The following is an 18,445-nucleotide window of genomic DNA, read 5'->3' as shown; positions in this document are numbered from 1 at the left end:
GATTAGTCATTGCTGCATTGGGCACGTTTGGTTGTTTCAGGCTTCTGCTATTCTAACTTTAATAGTGTTGTTAATCAGAATTCCAGCAACGAGGAATAATGATCTCATTTCACCCTCACAACACTCTTTTTTTTAAAATTTTGTATATTTTTTTATACAGCAGCTTCTTATTAGTTATCCATTATATACATATTAGAGTATACATGTCAATCCCAATCTCCCAGTTCATCACACCACCACCACCCCACCACTTTCCCCCACTTGGTGTCCATATGATTGTTTGCTATATCTGTGTCTCTATTTCTGCCCTGCAATCCGGTTCATCTGTACCAATTTTCTAGGTTCCACATACATGCGTTAATATACGATATTTGTTTTTCTCTTTCTGACTTATTGCACTCTGTATGACAGTCTCTAGATCCATCCACGTCTCTACAAATGACCCAGTTTCGTTCCTTTTTATGGCTGAGTAATATTCCATTGTATATATGTACCACATCTTCTTTATCCATTCATCTGTCGATGGGCATTTAGGTTGCTTCCATGACATGGCTATTATAAATAGTGCTGCAATGAACATTGGGGTGTATGTGTCTTTTTTTTTTAATACTACTTTTATTTATTTATTAATCAGCTACATTCACTGATTTTTGCATCCTGACTTAAACCTCTATCTGTCTTTCACTCATCTTTTTTTTTCACACATACACACTGTATTTTATTTTTACAAGAGATAAATAAACTGACACCAAGCATTGTAAATGGATGACCACAAGAAAAGCAACAATGATTGCAATTAACAAACACGAAACACACTCATACTGTGTCATAATATTGACATTCAGTCCAGTAATCCTCCATTGTAACAGCTCCTTTACTTTGCAGTGAAAATTGATTTGTATATCTTTTGCCTCTGAGTCCTTGTGGGATTTTTTTTTATTCATACAGAAAGTCACAAAAATTATAATCATCCTCATCAGTTCACTCAGTCCCATGTAATTATTTTTTTATCTTGATCTTTTGTTAGCACTTTTATGAATTCATTAGTTTTCCATTAGAGTTCTGAAAATGCTTATTCATTCAGTTCAGCAGTATAGTCAGTTACCAGAAACCTGTACTTGTCAGAGTCTTTCCCATGAATTCCTTGAAGACGAAACCCTTTTATAGGAACATATTTGCAAAAGCATCAGAGTACACCCAGAACTGTCTGTAGATGACAAAAGACTTAAAAATGACCATGGTTACAGATTTGATGACACTTCATAATAATGCAATTGACAAGGAAATTTAGTTATTTCTGAGATACACATTTTAAAGTAATAACTAGAATTATGACTTATAACATTATACCAGAACATATAAGATTTTTAGAAATTTCATGCAATGTCTGAAACATTTATATTAACATATTTCCATACAAGTAACCCAAAGAAAGTTTAGTATTAGTTGTTTTTTTGGTTTGTTTGTTTGGTTTTTTATACTGCAGGTTCTTATTAGTCATCAATTTTATACACATCAGTGTATACATGTCAATCCCAATCTCCCAATTCAGCACACCACCATCCCCACCCCCCTGCGGCTTTCCCCCCTTGGTGTCCATACGTTTGTTCTCTACATCTGTGTCTCAACTTCTGCCCTGCAAACCGGTTCATCTGTACCAATTTTCTAGGTTCTACATACATGCGTTAATATACGATATTTGTTTTTCTCTTTCTGACTTACTGCACTCTGTATGACAGTCTCTAGATCCATCCACATCTCAACAAATGACTCAGTTTCGTTCCTTTTCATGGCTGAGTAATATTCCATTGTATATATGTACCACAACTTCTTTATCCATTCATCTGTCGATGGGCATTTAGGTTGCTTCCATGACATGGCTATTGTAAATAGTGCTGCAGTGAACACTGGGGTGCATGTGTCTTTTTGAATTATGGTTTTCTCTGGGTATATGCCCAGTAGTGGGATTGCTGGGTCATATGGTAATTCTATTTTTAGTTTTTTAAGGAACCTCCATACTGTTCTCCATAGTGGCTGTATCAATTTACATTCCCACCAACAGTGCAAGAGGGTTCCTTTTTGTCCCCACCCAATCCAGCATTTGTTGTTTGTAGATTTTCTGATGATGCCCATTCTAACTGATGTGAGGTGATACCTCATTGTAGTTTTGATTTGCATTTCTCTAATAATTAGTGATGTTGATCAGCTTATTGTGTGCTTCTTGGCCATCTGTATGTCTTCGTTGGAGAAATGTCTACTTAGGTCTTCTGCCCACTTTTGGATGGGGTTGTTTTTTTTTTTAATATTGAGCTGCATGAGCTGTTTATATATTTTGGAGATTAATCCTTTGTCCGTTGATTCGTTTGCAGATATTTTTTCCCATTCTGAGAGTTGTCTTTTCGTCTTGTTTGTAGTTTCCTTTGCTTTGCAAAAGGTTTTACGTTTCATTAGGTCCCATTTGTTTATTTTTGCTTTTATTTCCATTACTCTAGGAGGTGGAATAAAAAAGATCGTGCTGTGATTTATGTCATAGAGTGTTCCTCCTATGTTTTCCTCAAAGAGTTTTATAGTGTCTGGTCTTACATTTAGGTCTTTAGTCCATTTTAAGTTTATTTTTGTGTATGGTGTTAGGGATTGTTCTAATTTCAGTCTTTTACATGTAGCTGTCCAGTTTTCCCAGCACCACTTAATGAAGAGACTATCTTTTCTCCATTGTATATCCTTGCCTCCTTTGTCATAGATTAGTTGACCATAGGTGCGTGGGTTTATCTCTGGGCTTTCTATCCTGTTTCATTGATCTATATTTCTGTTTTTGTGACAGTACCATATTGTCTTGATTACTGTAGCTTTGTAGTATAGTCTGAAGTCAGGGAGTCTGATTCCCCCAGCTCTGTTTTTTTCCCTCAAGACTGCTTTGGCTATTCAGGGCCTTTTGTGTCTCCATACAAATTTTAAGATTTTTTTGTTCTAGTTCTGTAAAAAAATGCCGTTGGTAATTTGATAGGGATTGCATAGAATCTGTAGATTGCTTTGGGTAGTATAGTCATTTCCCCAGTATTGATTCTTCCAGTCCAAGAGCATGGTATATCTCTCCATCTGTTTGTATAATCTTTAATTTCTTTCATCAGTGTCTTCTAGTCTCCTGCATACAGGTCTTTTTTTCTCCCTAAGTAGGTTTATTCCTAGGTATTTTTTTCTTTTTGTTTCAGTGGTAAATGGGATTGTTTCCTTAATTTCTCTTTCTGATTTTGCATTGTTAGCATATAGGAATGTGAGAGGTTTCTGTGCATTAATTTTGTATACTGCACTTTACCAAATTCATTGATTGGTTCTAGTAGTTTTCTGGTGGCATCTTTAGGGTTTTCTATGTAGAGTAACATGTCATCTGCAAACAGTGACAGTTTTACTTCTTTTCCAATTTGGATTCCTTTTATTTCTTTTTCTTCTCTGATTGCCGTGGCTAGGACTTCCAAAACTATGTTGAATAATAGTGGTGGAAGTGGACATCCTTGTCTTTTTCATGATCTTACAGGAAATGCTTTCAGTTTTTCACCATTAAGAATGATGTTTGCTGTGGGTTTGTCGTATATGGCCTTTATTATGTTGAGGTAGTTTCCCTCTATGCTCTCTTTTGGGAGAGTTTTTATCATAAATGGGTGTTGAATTTTGTCAGGAGCTTTTTCTGCATCTATTGAGATGATTATATGGTTTTCCTTCTTCAATTTGTTTTATGCTGTATCACATTGATTGATTTGCATATATTGAATAATCCTTGCATCCCTGGGATAAATCCCTCTTGATCATGGTGTATGATCCTTTTAATGTGTTGTTAGATTCTGTTTGCTAGTATTTTGTTGAGGATTTTTGCACCTATATTCATCAGTGATATTGGTCTGTAATTTTTTTTTTGTAGTCTCTTTGTCTGGTTTTGGTATCAGGGTGATGGTGGCTTCATAGAATGATTTTGGGAGTGTTCCTTCCTCTGCAGTTTTTTGGAAGAGTTTGAGAAGGATGGATGTTAGCTCTTCTCTAAATGTTTGATAGAATTTACCTGTGAAGCCATCTGGTCCTGGTATTTTGTTTGTTGGAAGATTTTTGATTACAGTTTCTATTTCGTTACTTGTGATTGGTCTGTTCGTATTTTCTGTTTCTTCCTGGTTCAGTCTTGGAAGGTTATACCTTTCTAAGAATAGGTCCATTTCTTCCAGGTCCATTTCATTGGCATAGAGTTGCTTGTAGTAGTCTCTTAGGATGCTTTGTATATCTGCGTTGTCTGTTGTAACTTCTCCTTTTTCATTTCTAATTTTATTGATTTGAGTCCTCACCTCTTTTTCTTGATGAGTCTGGCAAATGGTTTATCAATTTTGTTTATCTTCTCAAAGAAGCAGCTTTTATTTTTATTGATCTTTTCTATTGTTTTCTTTGTTTCTATTTCATTTATTTCTGCTCTGATCTTTATGATTTCCTTCCTTCTACTAACTTTGGCTTTTGTTTGTTCTTTCTCTAGTTCCTTTAGGTGTAAGGTTAGATTGTTTATTTGAGATTTTTCTTATTTCTTGAGGTAGGCTTGTATAGCTATAAACTTCCCTCTTAGAACTGCTTTTGCTGCATCCCATAGTTTTTGGATCATTGTGTTTCCTTTGTAATTTGTCTCTAGGTATTTTTTTATTTCCTCTTTGATTTCTTCAGTGATCTCTTGATTATTTAGTAACGTATTGTTTAGCCTCATGTGTTTGTGTTTTTTATGTTTTTTTTCCTGCAGTTGATTTCTAATCTCATAGTGTTGTGGTCAGAAAAGATGCTTGGTATGATTTCAATTTTCTTAAATTTCCTGAGGCTTGATTAGTGACCCAGGTGTGATCTATCCTGGAGAATGTTCTATGTGCACTTTAGAAGAAAGTGTGATCTGCTGTTTGGATGGAATGTCCTATAAATATCAATTAAATCTGTCTGGCCTGTTGTGTCATTTAAAGCTTGTGTTTCCTTATTAATTTTCAGTTAGGATCATCTGTCCATTGGTGTGAGGTGTTAAAGTGAGGTGTTAAAGTCCCCCACTATTATTGTGTTACTGTCGATTTCCTCTTTTATAGCTGTTAGCAGTTGCCTTATGTATTGAGGTGCTCCTATGTTGGGGTGCATATATATTTATAATTGTTCTATCTTCTTCTTAGTTTGATCCCTTGATCATTATTTAGTGTCCTTCCTTGTCTCTTGTAACATTCTTTATTTTAAAGTCTATTTTGTCTGATATGAGTATTGCTGTTCCAGCCCTCTTTTGATTTCCATTTGCATGGAATATCTTTTTCCATCCCCTCACTCTCAGTCTGTATGTGTCCCTAGGTCTGAAGTGGGTCTCTTGTAGACAGCATATATATGGGTCTTTTTTTTTTTTTTTCCATTCAGCGAGCCTGTGTCTTTTGGTTGGAGCATTTAATCCATTCACGTTTAAGGTAATTATTGATATGTATGTTCCTATTACCATTTTCTTAATTGTTATCGGTTTGTTTTTATAAGTCCTTTTCTTCTTTTGTGTTTCCCACTTAGAGAAGTTCCTTTAGCATTTGTTGTAGAGCTGGCTTGGTGGTGCTGAATTCTCTTAGCTTTTGCTTGTCTATAAAGCTTTTGATTTCTCTATCTAATCTGAATGAGATCCTTGCTGGGTAGAGTAATCTTGGTTGTAGGTTCTTCACTTTCATCACTTTAAGTATATCATGCCACTCCCTTCTGGCTTGTAGAGTTTCTTCTGAGAAATCAGCTGTTAACCTTATGGGAGTTCCCTTGTATGTTATTTGTCATTTTTCCCTTGTTCCTTTCAATAATTTTTCTTTGTCTTTAGTTTTTGTCAGTTTGATTACCATGTGTCTCGGCGTGTTTCTCTTTGGGTTTACCCTGCCTGGGACTCTTTGCACTTCCTGGACTTGGGTGGCTATTTCCTTTCCTGTGTTAGGGAAGTTTTCGACTATAATCTCTTCAAATATTTTCTTGGGTCCTTTCTCTCTCTCTTCTCCTTTTGGGACCCCTATAATGAGAATGTTGTTCTGTTTAATGTTGTCTCAGAGGTCTCTTAGGCTGTCTTCATTTCTTTTCATTCTTTTTTCTTTATTCTGTTCCATGGCAGTGAATTCCACCATTCTGTCTTCCAGGTCACTTATCCGTTCTTCTGCCTCACTTATTCTGCTGTTGATTTCTTCTAGTGTATTTTTCATTTCAATTATTGTATTGTTCATCTTTGTTTGTTCTTTAATTCTTCTAGGTGTTTTTATTTAATTCTTCTAGGTCTTTGTTAAACATTTCTTGCATCTTCTCGATCTTTGCCTCCATTCTTTTTCCAAGGTCCTGGACCATCTTCACTATCACTATTCTGAATTCTTTTTTCTGGAAGGTTTCCTGTCTCCACTTCATTTAGTTGTTTTTCTGGGGTTTTATCTTGTTCCTTCATCTGGTACATAGCCCTCTGCCTTTTCATCTTGTCTGTCTTTTTGTGAATGTGGTTTTTGTTCCACAGGCTGCAGGATTGTAGTTCTTCTTGCTTCTGCTGTCTGCCCTCTGGTGGATGAGGCTATCTTAGAGGCTTGTGCATGTTTCCTGTTGGGAGGGACTGGTGGTGGGTAGAGCTGGGTGTTGCTGTGGTGGACACAGGTCAGTAAAACTTAATCCGCTTGTCTGCTGATGGGTGGGGCTGTGCTCCCTCCCTGTTGGTTGTTTTGTCTGAGACGACCCAACACTGGAGCATACCCGGGCTCTTTGGTGGGGCTAATGGCGAACTCTGGGAGGGCTCAAGCCAAGAACTTCTGCTGCCAGTGTCCTTGTCCTCATGGTGAGACACAGCCACCCCCCCGCCTCTGCAGGAGACCCTCCAACACCAGCAGGTAGGTCAGGTTCAGTCTCCTATGGGGTCACTGCTCCTTCCCCTGGGTCCTGATGTGCACACTACTTTGTGTGTGCCCTCCACGAGTGGAGTCTCTGTTTCCCACAGTCCTGTCAGAGTCCTGCAATCAAATCCCGCTAGCCTTCAAAGTATGATTCTCTAGGAATTCCTCCTCCCGTTGCCAGACACCCAGGTTGGGAAGCCTGACGTGGGGCTCAGAACCTTCACTCCAGTGGGTGAACTTCTGTGGCACAAGTGTTCTCCAGTTTGTGAGTCACCCACCCAGCAGTTACGGGATTTGATTTTACTGTGATTGCGCCCCTCCTACCATCTCATTGTGGCTTCTCCTTTGTCTTTGGATGTGAGGTATCTTTTTTGGTGAGTTCCAGTGTCTTCCTGTTGATGATTGTTCAGCAGTTAGTTGTTATTCTGGTGCTCTCGCAGGAGGGAGTGAGCACACGTCCTTGTACTCTGCCATCTTCCTCACAACACCCCTGAACGAAAGCTCTGTCTTTATTTCTGTCTCATCGATCAGGAGACCATGCTGTCAGGGTGAAGCATTTGAATGTACTTGGATTTCTACTTCGTTTCGTTAAAACACTTTAAAATGTTTAATTCTTTGACTTGTATAGAATGTGAACTTTAAATTAATTTCCTTTCAGTATGATACCATTCTGAAAATTCTGCCGAGGAAAACAAATTAACCAGGCCTTTCATTTATTTACAGCTTGGAAGACTTTCGTGATTGGATTTCTAAAGCCATAAATTCTCAGGAAACGGACGGCCTCATCAATTCTGTGAGTTGTTCAAACGCATCGTGTGTGCTCTGGGTGTTTTCCTGGATTTGGATTTATAGTCGGCTATTTAGTAATCTTAATTATCTCATGCTGTGCAAGGCCAGGTCATGTGTCCTGCCTTCTTGGTAAATAGCAGTCCTTGCTGGCCCCGTGAAGGGTGCCCCCCCCGCCCCCATCTTTGTGAGGCTGGAGCTTGAGCTGCTTTGTGATGCTGGGTGTGGAGATGGTTTTCACTCTTCAGGCAGCAGTGTTGAATCAATCCGTTTTAGTAGAGAGTATCAGGATGATGGGCTTCCCTGGTGGCGCAGTGGTTGAGAGTCCGCCTGCCGATGCAGGGGACACGGGTTCGTGCCCTGGTCCAGGAAGATCCCACGTGCCGCGGAGCGGCTGGGCCCGTGAGCCATGGCCGCTGAGCCTGCGCGTCCGGAGCCTGTGCTCCGCAACGGGAGAGGCCACAACAGTGAGAGGCCCGCGTACCGCAAAAAAAAAAAAAAAAAAGATGAAGACAAAAGAGTGAGAGACATCAGTATTAAGTCTGTACATGGGATGGCCTGCTGTGATGATTAAACATACTGTCTGTGTTAATTGATTAACATGGACGTATCTTTGTCCACTTTTGGACACACTTGCTGGTACTCTTGCTCCTTTGTGGTCATTTATCAGCATGGCCACGGAGAGCTCAGCAGGCGGCACATAAACCAAATAAAGTGAAAAACCTAACCTCTAGGTGGGGTCTTTACAAAGGCAAATTAAAGTATTACCCAGAACAATGATCCTTGGCTTTCACTCTGCTAATTTCTTCCCTAAAACACAGTAAAGTATAGTTTACTCTTTTGTATTATGAACTGTTTGCATTTTTCTCCTCTTTTCCGGCAGGAGCTGGGGTCTCCGAGCAGGGCGGGCGACCCCCCACCAGAGACCTGGCGTCAGTCGGCGGCCCCCCTGCGCCTCCGCTGCGTGGACACGTTCCGCGGGTACGTGGGCTCCCTGGTGACCCGTGGGCACAGGTGGCCTCGGGTGGCACGTTCACAAGTCCACCCACTTGCAGCGGGAGGCGTTTCACGTGCCTTTTACTCTCTAGGCTAGAAAGGATTTCCTGCCCAAAAGAGAAATCGGCAGCCTCTCCTGCCTTGAAAACTGTCACGAGAGCCAGGGTGACGTGTCACTGGAGAGCAGCAGTGGGAGAGGCCGGAGCCCGTCTCCCCTGGTGCACAGGTGCTGCTGAGAAAGCCACTCACACGTGTGAGCAGCTGCCCGAGGGCCCCGTGTCCGCTCAGCCCTGGACCAATGGGCCAGTGCCCCAGTCTGGAAATGGAACCCAGGACAGCCCTCGGCCTCCTCCACCATTTGCACAGCAGCTCGGATATCAACTGACAGCAAATCCACAGAGTCCTGCAGTAAATTGTTATTTTCCGGTTCTGGGAAAAGAACGAAGGCCAGGACCAAACTCTGAAAATAGAGTCTAAGACTGTATGGCTGAAAAGCAATATCTAGGTGTCGGGTCTTCTGTTTCTCCCACTGAGGCCTTTCAAACTCCAGTGATAACCTGATAACTGACCCAGCTTCCCGAGCTCTAAGTGCTCCTGTGTGTGCGCCCAAAGCCAGGCAGTAATAACAGTAACGATACTAATAGTAACCACTGCTAACAGTTTTGAGTCCTCATGGTATGCCAAGCACTGTTCCAGCTTGTCTTAATTTCTTTAATCTTTTAGCAATCCTATGAAGTATATACTTGTAATAATACACCTGTTTCACAGATAAAGAAATTGAGCCACAGAGTTGAGTAAGTTGGGCTCCAGAGTGCCCACAAATCACCCCCTGACATACTAACGTTTTTATTCCCCGTATTCTGAGAAATTAGCAGCAAACAACAGCACATGCAGAATCTGTTTTATTGTATTCCTCTTTCTTTCGGAGATGTTCACAGGTGGACGGGAGTCGACATTGATTTAAGTGCTAAGATGTTTCAAGCACCGTTTAGGTGCTGTGATGTACGTTACTCTCCATCGTGGTGCCTGTGGTCCCCAGGTCAGGGGTGTCCCTCCTCACAGAGAACTGATGAGGGGCTCGCCTGAGGTCCAGTGCCTCCTAAGAGAGAGGGACCCAGGGCTTGACCCTAAAGACTGTCCCCTCCCACTACAGTTCTTTAACCTGAGACATCTAAGTAATTAGCACAAAGTGGAGTGATCGGGAATGTTTTGCACCATTTTCAAGTTACACAGTTCAGTGTTGGTGTAAGTTTGTCTTCAGACGTCATGTTGGAAATGTTGGCAGAGAGGACTTTAGCGCGGGGTCCTAACCGTGATGGTTAGAAGTGGGAGTTTCCTGCTCTTTCAGCGTCTGCTTGTATCGTGACGGCACCTGTGTCCTGCAGTCAGGCCATCCTTGTCACACGCCCAGGCCCTGAGAGTGTATCTTTGTGGCTTTGCAGGATCGCTCTCACCCTCATGGTCTTTGTGAACTACGGAGGTGGGAGGTACTGGTACTTCAAGCACGCGAGTTGGAACGGTAAGACACCACCGAGAGGTCGCCTTGCTGACGTGGGCCCTCTGAGAGCCGCAGGTAGGAGGGCTCCTTGGCGTCCCCCAGGGGTTCCAGAGGTGAGCCCCACAGAGGCCCCTTAGGTCGTTCTGTCAGCCTTCAGCTCTGCTCTTCCTTTCATGTGCTCTGACTCCGAGATGCTTCGCTGTCATCACGTAGTACACGGTCCCTGTGCTCTTCTAGGTGTGCCCCGTTCCTCAGCCGCACGGGCGTCCTGCCCCGAGACTCATGGTCCCCCTGGGATGCCGTGGAGCTGGGGGTGGTCTGAGTGGCGCTGAACAGTGGCTGTGAATCTGGCTGGGGGGTTGCTTTAGGATGGGTTTTGAGTAAGATCTGCCTAAGAGCACAGATTGTCCACATACTTCTCTGTGGTGCTCCCACAGCAGGGGTGCTCTCAGGTGGCGCCCAGGCTGGCCCCTGGCCACAGAGTCCAGGGAGCTCGGTGCTGCCTCATGAGGTTTACCCAGGGCTTTCCCTGTCAGTGTGAGACGGAAGCCTTCCCGGGTCAGGGAGCACCGGCGTTCCAGGTCCTTTCCTCACTGTCGTGCTTGTGTTCTTCTGCAGGACTGACGGTGGCTGACCTCGTGTTCCCGTGGTGAGTTGCAAATCCGCCATCCGCTCTTCGTAGCCCATCTGCAAAGTTTTGTTTTCAGTGGATGCTGGACCTTCCCAACACCAGCCTTGAGTTCCGGGCTGCGGGCCTGTGCTGCCCACAGGTGGTAGCGTGATGAGGTCCTTCCGAAAGCCGGGTTTCTGAATCATTCTGACACTTGGGCTCGTGCTTATCTAAGAGACGTGAGAATAAAAGACTGCTGATTTCACAGGGAACATTTTATTAGTGTGGATATGATGTACAAGATCCTGGAATCTCGTAGGAAATCATAAATTCTGAATATTCCACTAATCCTGAAAATAAATTTAAACATCTTAGTTCCTAAAAGGTATGCAGTATATCAGTATCAGGGAATACAGATAAGTATGTAGCAGTTAAGGATAGTAATAAGTTACACTTTAAAATAATAGTGGAGGACTTCCCTGGTGGTGCAGTGCTTAAGAACCTGCCTGCCAATGCAGGGTGCATGGGTTCAAGCCCTGGTCCAGGAAGATCCCACATGCCACAGAGCAACTGAGCCCGTGCACCACAACTACTGAGCCTGCGCTCTAGAGCCCACGAGCCACAACTACTGAGCCCACGAGCCACAACTACTGAAGCCTGTGTGCCTAGAGCCCATGCTCTGCAACAAGAGAAGCCACTGCAGTGAGAAGCCCGCGCACCGCGACGAAGAGTAGCCCCTGCTCACCACAACTAGAGGAAGCCCGTGTGCAGCAACGAAGACCCAATGCAGCCAAAAATAAATAAATAAACAAATTAAATAAATAAATAAATAAATAATAAAATAAAATAAAATAATAGTGGAGTACCCCGCTCTGCCCGGAGCATTCCCCTGCTGAGGGACTCTGGCCCCTGCACAGCGTGGCTCTTGTGTCTTTGCTGAGATGCTTTGAGCGGCTTGCCTCCACCATTTATAGGCAGGACCAGCCACTGGTTTGCGTCTTTGGTCCCCAGTGTTTCACTGCTAACGTGAACTCAGGTTTATCTGAGTGGGGGAGGAGTTCCTTTTGTTTTAATTGACGTATAGTTGATGTACAATATTATATAAGTTACAGGTGTACAATATAGGGATTCACAATTTTTAAAGGGTACACTCCATTTATAGTTATTATAAAATATTGGCATTCCTCATGTTGTACAATACATCCTTGTAGCTTATTTTATACCTAGTGGTTTGTCTGTCTTTGATGGAAGGCTTGTCCATGGAAGCTGCAGTCAGTCCCGAAGGATCTCCCCCTAAGACAGGACAAGAAGGTGCACAGTCCTTCCAGCCCAACATTCTGATTCTTCTCCACCACTAAACCGGATGTGGTTTCAATCGTCAGTTTCTTTCAAAAATCATGTGTTGCTTCTCTTATGTAGTAGATTATAAAATACTAATGACATAGAGACAAAGTTGAAAGTGGCCATCTAGTAACAGCTTTGTTTTTTCAGGTTTGTGTTTATTATGGGATCTTCGATCTTTCTGTCAATGACTTCCGTTCTGCAGCGGGGATGTTCAAAATTCAGATTGCTGGGGAAAATTGCGTGGAGGAGTTTCCTGTTAATCTGTATAGGAATTGTCATTGTGAACCCCAATTATTGCCTTGGTCCACGTGAGTATTTTTTCCCCTCTGTTAGAATGTATTCAGGTTGAAATAGGGAAACGATGTGTTATAATTTGAAAGAAATGCAGTTTCTCCGTCTCATGTACCTGCAAAAAGAACAGTTACTAGAAAAGTATATCTAATGCTTGTATGACTTTGGGCATTATCATTATTACTATCTTGGAATTTTAGGCCTGGGAGGCGCCACCAGTCCACTCAAACCCTTCTGTACAAGGGAAGACCCTGGGGCCGGGAGAGTGAGTGCTGTGTCCGTGTGTAGTGAAGGGCAGAGCAGGGACCACACTGGTTCTCAGAGCCGCCCTCCTGCCGCTTTGGTTTCACCAGCTTTCACAGTAAGGCTGTTGTTCAAGGGTCCACCTTGCCATCACCTGAATGCCCCCGGGCTGCGGGAAAGGTATGACATCTCTGTCACTGAGTGGCGTGAGAGGGACAGGAAAGCTGAGGGAAGGATGTGAGCTCTGTTCTGGGGACCAGTGTCGGAACCGGGGAAGGCAGCGGCCACCGTCCTCAAGGGGCTTACGGTGTCATTAGCAGAAAGAAGACGTACTTATCCAGGCAGGTGCCAGGTGAACCCCTCAGGCAAGAAGCACTAAGGCTTCAGGCGACGGGAGGAGGTGGGGTGCTAAGGGAAGGTGTCACAGAAAAGCCCATTCGATGGATCCCCCAACAGAGGGCCACTGCTCCCAGGAGGACACACTGCAGGGGTCCTTACAGGGTTACCCTCGGGCAGTGGTACAGTCACGTAGCCTGCATGGCAGGGACAGTCCGTGGGCTGCGCTGGGTCTGCAGGTGCCTGCTGGATGTGAGTTGAGTCCACACTCCTGATGGGAAAGGCCGGGGCGGGGTGGGGCAGGGCTTCAGGGCCGAGGGCGTCTGCGCTTTATCCCCACAGCGAGCCGGACCCTCCCTGGCTCTTAGCCCAGCGTCACTGCCGTGTGTGAGCCAGGCCCTTGACCACGTGTGTTTCCATCTCCAAGAGCTTAACTTCCTCAGATGCAATGGAAGTCTGTCTCCCCGCTCAGGAAACAGTGGTGTCATCTTGGGGTGAAGTGAGCAGTGCTGGCTGACACCCCTGCACCCTGTGCGTCCCGCAGTGTCCTGGGAGAAGGTGCGGATCCCCGGCGTGCTCCAGCGGCTCGGGGGCACCTACTTTGTGGTCGCCGTGTTGGAGCTGCTCTTTGCCAAGCCCGTGCCTGAGATCTGCACCTCGGTGAGAAACCCTGCCTTATGAAAGGGGGAGAGGTCCCTGTTTAGGTGCTAGAACTTTCTTTAGTTTTGAGTGCAGTACCAGAGACGACAAGACTCTTTAACTCAGTTAGTCAAAAACATTCTTTTTTCTCTTCAATTAGTTATTTTTATTTAGTCTTTATATCAATTTTCTTTTAAATTGTGGTAAAAAACACATAACATGAGATCTACCCTCTTAACACATATTTCAGTTTCCAATGTGATGGCATTAAATAACATCACCATCTTCTAGTTGGCTGGTCCAGCCTCTTGGGGTAATTACTGCCAGTTTTTTAATTTCTTGGTGGTAAGGATACACAAAAACCTCACAGAACATTTCAGTGTCTATACACATGCTGCAGAGGTTCGACTTGGACAGTGCCAATGTCGGGCCAGGAGATGACAGTTCCGCCCTGGGCCGCTTCCTGTGTCTTCTTTGTAAGAAGTATGTGAGCATCTCACCTCTTTTGTAATTACTTTCTGTCTTATTATAAATTGCTGAGTTGAGTTTACTCAGATGACAACTATTTTTTTTCCCCCAACGGAAGTAAAACTTCAGGTGGAAATATTTAAATGCTTCCATTTGGGGTCCTACTTCACAGTGAGTTAATAAAGCTGTATTTGTTGTCCAGCTCCTTCCTGTGTGGGTAACTAGCAAATTCATCACTGAATCCCCGGCTCTCTTGGTTTTTCCTGTAATGATCCCTCGGTTTTACGTGCTTGGAGAGCATTTACACTTCACTCCTTCACACCGCGCCCCCCGACCCCTGCTGGCGCACCCGTGCCCTCTGCTGTAGGCTATGGAAGGCACGCAGGGGCTCCATGTGCACGTGTGAACCTGACCTTGCTGGCTGTGGGGAACCAGAGGGTCTGCAAGGCTCATCCAGGTCCCACAGTGGAGCCCAGGGCTGGGGGGACACCAGGAGTGGTGGGCTGCACCTCTCCTTCCCTCAACCAGAAGAGCTCCAAAAGCTTAAATTTTATTTTCCTTTTTTAAAATATAGCTGTATTTCTTTTAATTTAATTTAATTTATTTTTGGCTGTGTTGGGCCTTTGTTGCTGCGCGCAGGCCTTCTCTAGTTGCGGCGAGCGGGGGCTACTCTTTGTTGCCGCACGCGGGCTTCTCATTGAGGTGGCTTCTCTTGTTGCGGAGCACGGGCTCCAGGTGCGTGGGCTTCAGTAGTTGTGGCTCGCAGGCCCAATAGCTGTGGCTCGCGGGCTCTAGAGCGCAGGCTCAGTAGTTGTGGCGCACGGGCTTAGTTGCAGCGCGGCATGTGGGATCTTCCCGGACCAGGGCTCGAACCTGTGTCCCCTGCATTGGCAGGCAGATTCTTAATTACTGTGCCACCAGGGAAGTCCCTTTATTTCTTTTTAAAATAATAGCTTTATTGAGATATAATTCACGTACCATAAAGCTTACACATTTGAGGCGTAAAATTGAGGGATATTTAGTATATTCCTGGAGTCGTGCAGTCGTCACCACTGTCTAATTCTAGAACAATTTCATTATCCCCCAAACACCCTGTCCTCACTACCAGCCGCTCTCCAACCCCAGGTCCCCCCAGCCCTAGGCAACCCCTAATCTACTCTCTGTCTATATATCTGCCTGTTCTGGACATGTCCTAGAAATGGAATTACAGAATATGTGGCTTTTTGTGTCTGGCTTCTTTCATTTAGCAGAATATTTTTTGAGGTTTATCCATGTTATACCATCAGTACTTGATTCCTTTTTACTTCTGAATAATATTCCATTTTATGAATGTACCACATTTTGTATCCAGTCACAGGTGATGGATATTTGACTTGTTTCCACTTTCTGGATATTACGCATAGTGATTCTAAGTCCGTTTTTGTACGAACATCTCTCTTCAGATCTCTTGGGTATAGGAGTGGAATTGTCCACTGATTTCTTCTTAACTGGCATTTTACTGTGCTATGTCATAGAGATGAAGCATCTAGACCACATGCCACGTATGGAATAAACACGCGTCTATTTTGTGTTACTACCGTAAAGGCCAAGAGGAGCGTCGCAGAGAATTTTCTGAGTACATGTACTGCGTTGTGTATTGTTTCCCATTCCACTTGCGTTTAGCTCACGTTTTTTATGCCCCGCCCCTGCAGGAGAGAAGCTGCTTTTCTCTGCTGGACATCACATCCAGCTGGCCCCAGTGGCTCTTCATCCTGATGCTGGAAGGTGTTTGGCTGGCCTTGACCTTCTTCTTACCTGTTCCCGGATGCCCTACGTGAGCCAGCCCTGCGGGAATCCCCTTTTTGCCAAGTCCGAGCCCCTGGGTTACAGCTGTCGGATTTCCCACATTGGGACCTCCCTTCCTCTCTCTCTTCTCCCCCTGTGTGGGAGGGGGTTTGGGCACGTGTCCAGAGGCCTGTCTCCATGAGGTTTTCCAGGGTCGGTGGGACGGACATTGGGCTCCCGCCTTACCCCTCGGGCAGCCGTCGAGTCAGGGGCCCCACAGTGGACGTGCATGGCGCCCCGGGGTCGTCAGGCTGGTGGGTGTTTGCGGCTCTTTGTGGGCACGCACATCACCAGTGTACATCCCCCTGCTCCTAAGTCTGGTGGGTGAAGTGCATGTTCTCGCTTCCCCAGCGGCTATCTGGGCCCCGGGGGCCTCGGAGATTGGGGCAAGTATCCGAACTGCACGGGAGGCGCTGCCGGCTACATTGACCGCCTGCTCCTAGGAGACCATCACCTTTACCAGCATCCTTCCTCGGCTGTGAGTGAGCCTGGCTCCAACTTGGAACCGGACACTGAGGGGAAGGAAGGGAAAGAGCCAACTCCGAACTGTGTCCACGAAATAGACTTGGGTGGAACGAAGTTTTATTTGAAAAGTTGGCTGACTTTACAGACTTCAGTTTAATGCTGGTTGTGGGCGGCATGTAGACATTTCTTTGGCTGTTAAAGTGAGACTGCCTGGTGTCAGGTGTGCAGCAAGGTGCTTTCTTGTACATCTCAGGTACGGGGACAGCTTCCCGTGAGGGAGGTCTGTCAGGCAGTGCTTTTGGGATCAGCAGGTGTGGGTCTGGAGGAAACAGGACGGGGCAGTGGGGATAGCCACACGCAGGCCCCCGCTGGTCTCCTGGGGGCTGGGGCGGCCCTTCAGGGTTGTTCTCAGTGAGGTGAGGGACCAGGCCCTAGACACCCCTGGTGGGATGTGATGGCCTGGCCAGAGGGCGACTCCTGAGGGGCAGCTGTCTTCAGGGACAAATCCAGAAGCTGCTGAGAGCTTTGGGCCATGGATACGTCTAGCAGCCGGGGGAGTGGATGCTTTAGTTGCAAAAGGGGTGGGATGGACAGGCGGGGGCCAGATAGCTGGGCAGTGCCTTCCAGCACCCACTGCAATGACTTGTTCCAAATTTCTGCCGTTTCTACAAGAACAATTTCTTTTATAATGAAATAATACAAAGGTATTTTTCTTATCGTTATTTGCCTTAAAAGAAGAAAGGAAGCTGTTGATGTTACAGTAGGGTTGGCCGCAAAGAGTAAACCTGAAAATTAGAAGGTGTCATGTGTGGTGTTTGAAGCTGGTTAGGGACGTGTAGTGTCACAGCCACAGGGCCCAGCACGGTCTCCCATGTGGGGAGGGTGTCACATGCCAGAGTGTCACATGCCACACACTTTCTTGGCCAGGAGTATTCTGCCCGTCATCCCCATAAGTTAGCAGTGAATTTCTGCAGCAAAACCAAAAATGTTGAATACTGGGGTGTATCCGAGTTTGCATTTTGTCTGTGAGTTGCTGTGTGCTTTTTGTGATCCTTGGGTGAGTCCCGCCTTCTTGTCCTGCCCTGTCAGGTGCTTTATCACACCGAGGTGGCCTACGACCCAGAAGGCATCCTGGGGACCATCAACTCCGTCGTGATGGCATTTTTAGGAGTTCAGGTATTTGTTCATTTCATGAGAATGCGTGTTCCTGACAGTTCATGGTTATTGATTCATTACTAATCGAAAAACCATTTGATTAAAATAAGTAACTGGAAGCACATCTTCTGTGTTTCAGACCTAATAAATTCTGTTTATATTTGACAGGTTGTCAAAACCAGAGGTTGCTAAAATTTAGCACTTTCGAATAATTAGGTGTAATTCCTATATTCTCCAAAGAAGTTATTCATATGGCTCATCTCGGCAGTGGGCGCACAGCAGCCCCTGGCTGAGAGGGGTCCCTGCTGGGCTGGCAGTCTTCGGAAGGTCACCTGTCACCTTATGTGTACAGTTGGCACAGTTTCAGGTTATGCCTATTTTATGCCAAAGTCAGTACAGGTTGATCTTGGCTTCTCTCGCATGTTTTGTTAGGATTCTGAGCAGTCTAGATTTTCCTTGCTGAAGTTCTCCTTATTGGTGTTTGAAACTATTATTTGCGGGGAGATGACGGGGAGGGGAAAGACCGGGTCCAGCCTCCTGCGGGGGGGCCTCTGCAACGGTAAAAATGCTCCGCACGTGCTGTCCATGTGGCCGCTGAGTCCTCAGACGTGGCTGGTCTGACGGAGGAACTGGTTTTTAATTTTACGTCATTTAAATTTCAACTGAAATTGTCACAGGTGGTCAGTGGCTCCCACGTGGGACAGTGCAGGTCTACAGCATATACGTTCTGGTGATGAAATGATTTCCTATTTAGAGATACTGCCTTTCTCTCTGCAGCACTTTAGAGTTTACATTGGGTGCTTTTATTCATAAATGCATTTAATCCCCCCACGTGCTCTCCAGGTAAATCTGCGCCTGCAGGACAGCCGAGGGTGGGTGCCGAGGAGTACAGCCCGGCGCCGGGGCCTGGACTTGACC

At 45.1% G+C, this 18,445-nt stretch overlaps 1 protein-coding gene across 7 annotated transcripts in view; it reads left to right on the top strand.

The window, feature by feature from the left end:
* HGSNAT (heparan-alpha-glucosaminide N-acetyltransferase) overlaps positions 1-18,445 on the top strand; it is a 50,090-nt gene that overhangs the window by 26,239 nt on the left and 5,406 nt on the right. For 5 of the 7 annotated variants that reach the window (XM_049704192.1, XM_033415425.2, XM_033415427.2 and 2 more), the window contains 9 exons: positions 7,596-7,665; positions 8,542-8,639; positions 10,097-10,173; positions 10,771-10,801; positions 12,254-12,414; positions 13,521-13,636; positions 15,775-15,896; positions 16,259-16,385; positions 17,462-17,548. In XM_049704192.1, coding sequence (XP_049560149.1) covers positions 7,596-7,665; positions 8,542-8,639; positions 10,097-10,173; positions 10,771-10,801; positions 12,254-12,414; positions 13,521-13,636; positions 15,775-15,896; positions 16,259-16,385; positions 17,462-17,548 — 889 coding nt within the window. The other 2 variants (XM_033415428.2, XM_049704193.1) reach the window with 2 other exon arrangements.

Source organism: Orcinus orca, chromosome 21, assembly GCF_937001465.1.
Source record: "Orcinus orca chromosome 21, mOrcOrc1.1, whole genome shotgun sequence".
In the NCBI taxonomy this organism is placed as follows: domain Eukaryota; kingdom Metazoa; phylum Chordata; class Mammalia; order Artiodactyla; family Delphinidae; genus Orcinus; species Orcinus orca.
This window is presented reverse-complemented; position numbering and strand designations above follow the sequence as displayed.